General features: G+C 34.8%; 1 protein-coding gene across 1 annotated transcript in view; it reads left to right on the forward strand.

The window, feature by feature from the left end:
* The window catches only part of chic1 (cysteine-rich hydrophobic domain 1), a 57,200-nt gene extending 52,057 nt beyond the window's left edge, over nucleotides 1–5,143 (forward strand). The window contains exons 5-6 of the mRNA XM_043704906.1: nucleotides 955–1,014; nucleotides 1,679–5,143. Coding sequence (XP_043560841.1) covers nucleotides 955–1,014; nucleotides 1,679–1,729 — 111 coding nt within the window. The 3' untranslated portion in view covers nucleotides 1,730–5,143. The remainder of the gene's footprint in view (nucleotides 1–954; nucleotides 1,015–1,678) is intronic.
* The last annotated feature ends 2,206 nt before the right edge of the window (nucleotides 5,144–7,349 follow it).

Consider the following 7,349-nt stretch of genomic DNA (forward strand, 5'->3'; position numbering starts at 1 on the left):
ATCAGAAAGGGTTCCTATCTTTTTCCCACCAGCAGGAAAAGCAGTAACTCAGCCACTACTGACTTGGAGATAGACAACCAATATAAATAGTTGAGAGTCCAGCTGATGGCTATTTACCTAATGCAGACTCGGCCTCTACATGGCTTTTTGTGTGTGGGTAAGGTGGAAAAGTAATGCAGGTGACATGATTTCCAGAGACTGCAGAACTTAGAGGGGTGATTCTTTGGTAATGACCTTCTGAGAGGTCCCAAAGCCACCTCCGAAGAGGTTGCCCCACTAATCACTCCCTGTATCTTGACTGCCTGGCCCTGGCACAAATGAAATTGTGTTTTTCTCCCTCAACAATACCTTAATGTAGTGACATTCTCTCTTTCCTCAACCTTCAAAGCAGCCACTTACCCTGGTTGTTACAATGAGTCTGAGGAGTTACCAGGCCTCTAGGGTGGAAGCTGTGAAGTGAGCCAACAGTTTCTTTGACCACTGGCCTCAATGTGATTCTTGGGCCCCAATACTGGGTATTGCCTTGTGCCAGCAAAAGTTCATTTTGTCTCTGCATCTCTATAAAGCATCTTAAGATATTTCCACTGTTGGAGTTGCTACATTGGTGAAAAATGTGCTTCACCTGAATACTTTGTCAAATGTGCAGAGAAGGCATGGCATTGTTCGCTGAGAGCAAGACCAGTTAAGTTTCCTCCCTGCTTTTAGCAAAGAAGAATGAATAGGGAAGCTGAAAGTTGGACTTCTGAGTACTGACCATCTTTGTATTGAAAGGCAGCTGCTTTAGTAAATGAGACCTTATTGGAGTTTTACTTTTTCACATATAGAAGTAATCAATTTACCCCAAAAATGAAATCTTCTGCTGCATAATATTGCACTTGCACTAAAGCTTATAAGGGTCAATTCCAAATGTCTTTAACTAAATGTGATTTTTGTTTTTTTTTGTTTTGGGATTAGCTTGGTTTGCACTGGAAGTTAAGTAAAAGGAAATGTGAGTCCAGTAACATGATGGAATATGTAAGTTCATTTTCACTTAGTTAATCTTGTTACAATTTTTTTGGTTTTGCCAATATCTCCAATCTTCCTCTGAAAATATTGTTAGACCATACTTCATGGCCATAGCCAGTAACCAATCTTTGTTGATTCTAATCAGTGAGTATCAGCAGAATGTTTGCAGGCATTGCGTGATTTTACTCATGCTTAACATCCATATGAACATTCTCTAACAGAACTTGTTAGGTACTGAGTAAGAGTGAAAAATTGCCTAATTATGGTGAGCTGGAAGATAAAATAATTACTTGTCTGATTGAAATTAAGAACCAGCAGCAGATCTGACATTAATATTAGGAAAGGAAGTGAAAATCAATAGGCTGGTCACCTGAATTGTCCTGATTCTTTGTGACTGACTTGAAACCAGCCACGTAAGAGGTCTGAGACTGGTTTCCCACCAGCGTTCTTGGTTTGACGTAGCAAAACGTGCAGCACCTGAAGCTTTTTTTTTCTACTGTTTATTAGTTATTCTGGTATTTATATAATGTTACCTCCTTAACTTGTACTAATTGACCTTATTTGTATTCCACAAGTATTTTGTTTGGTTTTCCTACAAGTTTTAGATCATATTCTGTAGACAATGAAATGTGAAATATTATTGAACGAACAAATATTTTCTTGTTCTTTACAGGTAATACTAATAGAATTCTTACCAAAATTTCCTATATTCCGACCGGACTGAGAAAAGCTTCAGTCGTCGAAGTAACAGCATATCATTCCCGCCCTTAGTGCCTTGTAGATATATGAACAGATGACTGCCAATACAGCTGTTTTAACAATAATCTACCGTGGTGATTGTAGATACCTTTCTAACCTACTTTCCTTCTTTCACGAAGCACATTTTGCACATGTATTATTTTCCCTTTCTCTAAAATGTTGCACTCAATCTGTTACGGCATTCACTTGTTGAATGTGGAGATGTTCACTTTGGGGGGAAAAAAACTCAAATCTTGTACGTAGTGCTTCAGTCCATATTGTACAGTGGCTATATTAATGTTTACAGAATGTAATGTTGCTCCTTTTACTTCACCCCAACAATCTAAAAATATGGAAGGACATTTTAGTTAATTATGAATTTTTGTGCAGATTTTAGTCTGTATGCTATATTCATAATGGGATTAGCAATGCAACTGGATGAAGAAGTGCCTTTATTATAGTAAGACATAATTTGCATTGAAGTAATGTACACTGCATGTGAAAAACCGCTAAGGAAGTGGATTAGATAAAACTGTTATTTCTGTGTTAGAACTTAAGTATTCTCATAATTATTGGCATCTACAGGTAACTAAATTGTTATTACAGCAAAAGTTTTGAATATTATTTTCATTTGGATGAAGGATGAAATGGATAGAAGATTCACTGTATGGTGCTTGTTAACATGTTTCTCTCCACCCCATAATCATCTTTTAACCTCTGCTTTTGCCTGAGTAGTTTTGCTGAAACTGAAAGCCATTTCACGTTTGAGAATCACTTTTAGTGGTAACACCTCTCTTTTTCATCACATTGCTAAATAAGGATTTTATATATTGTGAAGTTTTTATTATGAAAGAAGGATCCATTATTAATATTTATGTCAACAATAGTTTTTAATTTCTCTTCCTTCAAAGCATACTCCTGGAGTCATTGTTGCCATTCTATGCAGATTTAGGGGACAGAATTAGTAAACATGCCAATTAATTGTTGCTAAACTTATCAGGAATATTAATTTTGCTAAATTTTATTTTTTAATTAAGCACAGTTTTTAGTAAGTGGTATTAGACACTTTGCAAACCTTTTGAGGAGCCAAAATTCCTTAGTGTCTCATTGAATTTGCTTTGTAGACTTTCAGTAACGCCTTTTTGCTTCAAGGATATATTAACTAGTATCATACTTTTTTGCAACTTGAGGCAGAACGTTATGACTCTTTTTTTTTTTAGTACATGTACCTGCTACACTTCTACTGTGTTCTGTAACAATGTTTCTTAGTTGACCGTATAGATACAGAGAGGGTGCCTCATTTAAAGTGTTAGAGCCTTTGTTGCACTGAAGCTCATCTCTCCAGTAGCCAAAATCTCATCACAAAATCCAGCTACAGTTTTAATGATGATTTAGTTCATTTGCCTCCGCTGCTCTTCATGCAAACCATTGCAAAACTTAAAGATCATTCTTTTGAATTTTACATTTGTCCTTTTTAATCTTTCCTCTGGCTTACATTGATATACATTAACATTATACTTAAGGTAGTTTGTTGAGTTGCAGCTCCTGTTTGGTTTCTGTGTCCAGTCCCCATTCCTAACTCATACTTCAAATTAACACACTTTTTATTGTCAAAACTTATATTTGTCTGTTTGCAATTTTAAAACAAAAATCAATCTGGAGTATAAATTTAGCACATGAATTTTAGCCACTTATTGTTAAATTAAGTAAATTTGATCTATAGATCTGGCGAAGTGCCAAATTAGTTGTGGTTTACCTGTGGAAATAATTGTTTGCCAGTTAATCAGAAAAGACAGATCTTAGGATAATTTTCTCTTCAATTCACCTTGATTTTTATTCTGCAGATTATCACTGCCCAACCAATTTGCATATTATTTTACAGTAACTTCTAATATGAAGGGAAATTTGGTTCGCAAGAGCCAAAATCATGGTCATGACCATAGAGTTACATTTTGCACACTTTTTGCAACCATCTGCAATGCACATTCTCTCTCTCTCTCTCTCTCTCTCTCTCTCTCTCTCTCTCTCATTTTAATTTTGGTAAGTCATTTATCTAACTCTAAATGGGTTCTTTAAAGACGATCTTATTGCAACAATGTTGCTAAAATGATAGTAAGAAAGGGATATGTACTGGATTGCTCTGAGCTAAAATAAATTACATAGGATTTCCACAAATCTCATATCAAACATTGTATGTTTAGCATGTTAGATATTAGTATTGGCCTGAATTCTTGTACTGTAATGCAGTTCATGTTGCCTATTTTAGTATAATTATGCTCTTTGCAAGAATTTTACTTCGTAATTTAATAGAAAATGTTACAAGATTAGTAATTTGAAAGGTTCATGAGATGGCTATGTGCACCCTTGTGTTCCTACATTTTTTTTAAATAATCTATACAGTTGCTGGTACAGGTCCTAAGATGAAGGAGAATGTTCCATCTCCAATATTTTTGAATGTTTCAGTTTTTAAAATTTAATTGCAGTTTGTTTTGTTCACTTGGAAATGCCACAAATTGATCTTGTTAACCGCAGAAAACAAAGTTTCAAAAACAGGTTATGCTATTAGAAGCACTTTCTACAAATCTGCTTGTTGCTTGCGGATGAAGCAGTTTAAAAATTGGTCCAACAATCAGTACTACAATATGGTTGCATAGTGGACTATATACAACTTAAATTGCATCAGAACTTAAAGCATTATTTCCTGACAACACTTTGTGAAGAATGTAGAATAAACATTTCACTACATGTAACTTTTTTTAAACTAATTTTAATTATTTAGTAAGTTATTCAACAGCTTAAAAGATTCTTTGTGAAGTAGAGCTTGTTTTCAGTCAATACTCAAATGATGTTAGCAGAAGAAAGTAAATTAATTCAAACATTTTTATTTAAATAAAGGAAAATTTGCAAAGGTTTACCATTGTTACATAATTGGTTACGTTATTAAATATGGACTGGGGAAAGAAGAAAATCTATCCTAATTGTTCAAACAGAAATTGAATTTCATTATTGTCACACCTAAGCTTTGCAATGTATTCCAATAACATCATTCAAACCACATGCTAAAAGTGTTGTGCTGTAGACCAACGGAAAGCACATGGATAGATATCAGTGTTTAATTAAACCTTACAAAACTATTGGCTTGATCAGCAAAACGCTGTTCTTCATTTGAATTGTACGTGGCGTTAGAAATTCTTACCCGGTCAGTAATTCAAACAATCATGTTGCCATTGTTTGAATCTTTATCACTTAAAATATCTAATTCCCTTTCTTCTCTTCTCCATCCCTCCTATTGTCATAATTAAACTTACTATTGTCTGTTTTGTGTATTTATAGAGTGTACTACTTTTCATTCTACTGGGTCATTTATGAAAATGCATAAATTAAAAAAAGTTTAAAAATAGTGTGCTGTTTTGACTTTGTCTCCCAACTCTATCTTAAATTGTCACTTAAAATCATTCACGATTCATTATCTTGTTACAACAGTAAAAATCCGCAATTGTAATTGTGTGGCAAAGTTTGTAATTCAGGTGGTGATGTTGAATGAATTCCTGATTCATGTTACCTGATGAGCCTCAAAACACATTTTATCTTTTGACAAATATACTGATTGGTCACTACATGTTAAATGAATGCAAGAGTAGAAAGAAGATTACAAAAATACTATTTGGTCATTATCACGTGATGACTGGTGTGCCTAATTCAGTGTCAAGTGTGGTGCTGGAAAAACGCAGCCAGTCTGGCAGCATCCAACGTGCAGGAGAATCGACGTTTTGAGCATAAGCTCTTCATTAGGAATGAGGATTATTCCTGACGAAGATCTTATGCTCGATGTCAATTCTCCTGCTCCTCGGATGCTGCCTGACCAGCTATGCTTTTCCAGCACCGCTCTCTCCACTCTGATCTTCAGCATCTGCATTCCCTGTAGCATTCCTTGCAAAACAGCAGCAAATGCACTTTAGCCAAAGTACATTTTGTTTTTGCAATTGAGATGTGCTGTGGTCAGAAAAGGCACAATGTAAATGCTGCAAGTCAGGCAACATAATTGGGTGGACTTGTCCTGACTATACCCAAAATGTTGACTTCTCCACTTCCAGTCTTCTGTTTGTCTAGTTTGGAGTCCAGCATTTGCAGTTGTTTTGTCTCTAACCTATGCAAATGCTGGCTCTTTTTTCAAATTTAAGAACAGGATTATACCACCTTTTTAGTTTTTTTTTCCCCCGGAGTTCTTGCTTTTTTTCGAGATACTGAACCTTAAGTATATTTTGGTATTGATATTGTAATTGCGATAAGCTTTCTCAAGACATCAACGTTTATCAATTTTTTTTAATATTTTCATTTTACCCACTACTATAGAATTAGTGTATTAAATACTGTAAGCAGCTTTCTTTAATCATTACCTGGACTGGGAAAAAAATTATCTTTGACTCACTACCTAGATGCATTTAAGTGGAGCATTGCACTGTTGTTCACTCCTGTATTCAGTAAAACTTTTCCTCTTTCATCTGTTTCTTTACTTCATTGTTCACAAAGTGAAAATACTGTATGCTGATTATCACACATGCATTTTTCATTTATAAAGTTGATCTGAACCGTGGAAATTTTTTAAACTATCTCTTGAAACTGCGCAAATGTATTTTAGAATGCAATGTTTTATTTTGCAGGTGGTATCAAATGATCTAAAGCAGTTATCAATAAGCCTTAAAATTTTAAGGTCCTAACAAACTACTTTGTCTCCAGAAATCCCTTTCCAACTATGCAACAATTATTTTTGTAGTTTTTGAACAAAATCATGTGCAATATTGTAAAGAGTTTTAGGTGTGAGTCACTCCTAATTGGAATTAGATTGAATAGAATCTGGGACAGTCTCCAGCATTAGCAAGAGGAAATCATCAAATAATTGAAGTATCTATACCAACATACTATTATCTAATGGCTGCTCGTGTACTGATTTATTTCATCTCATGCTGAATACATTTTTCACAAATTCAATTGGTATTAAGAATTAGAATGATGTTTGTTCAGTTCATGATGTATTAGTTAATGTGAAGGATACTCTTTCTTTGTACCCTTTTTAATGCTCTTTGCCTTTGTTCTGATTTCAGATAAATTAATCCATTAAGTGATTGAGTTTAATTTGCCATTTTGTTAGTCACACACTTTTTTTAAATTCAGTTTTCCTCTTGGAATGTTATGACTGTCTTGGCTTCAGTAATGAATGATTAACTTAGATAATGAAATCCATTTTCATTACTTTTGGGGAAAATGGACATTGGTACTGGAAAGACAGAAACACATTTGTTATTCCACAAAAATCATTTTCTCTCATACTCATGCAGCAGGTTTAGTGAATTCTAATAAAACACACAACTGTGGGTGCTGGAGATCTGAACCAAAAACAAAGTGCTGGAGAAGTTCAGCAGGTCTGACAGCACCTGTCAAAAAAACAATTAACGTTTTGAGACCAGAGACCTTTCATCAGAACTGAAAACAGTTTGGAAATGGTGGTATTTATGTTGTTGACTGGATCCGAGGAGTAAGTCAGATAGCTGGAGGCAGTGCCTATAGTGAGCAAGCAAGAGGAGGTGGTAGGGGGAGAAAAAAGCAGA

The sequence above is a fragment of the Chiloscyllium plagiosum genome, chromosome 15, assembly GCF_004010195.1.
Source record: "Chiloscyllium plagiosum isolate BGI_BamShark_2017 chromosome 15, ASM401019v2, whole genome shotgun sequence".
Taxonomy (NCBI): domain Eukaryota; kingdom Metazoa; phylum Chordata; class Chondrichthyes; order Orectolobiformes; family Hemiscylliidae; genus Chiloscyllium; species Chiloscyllium plagiosum.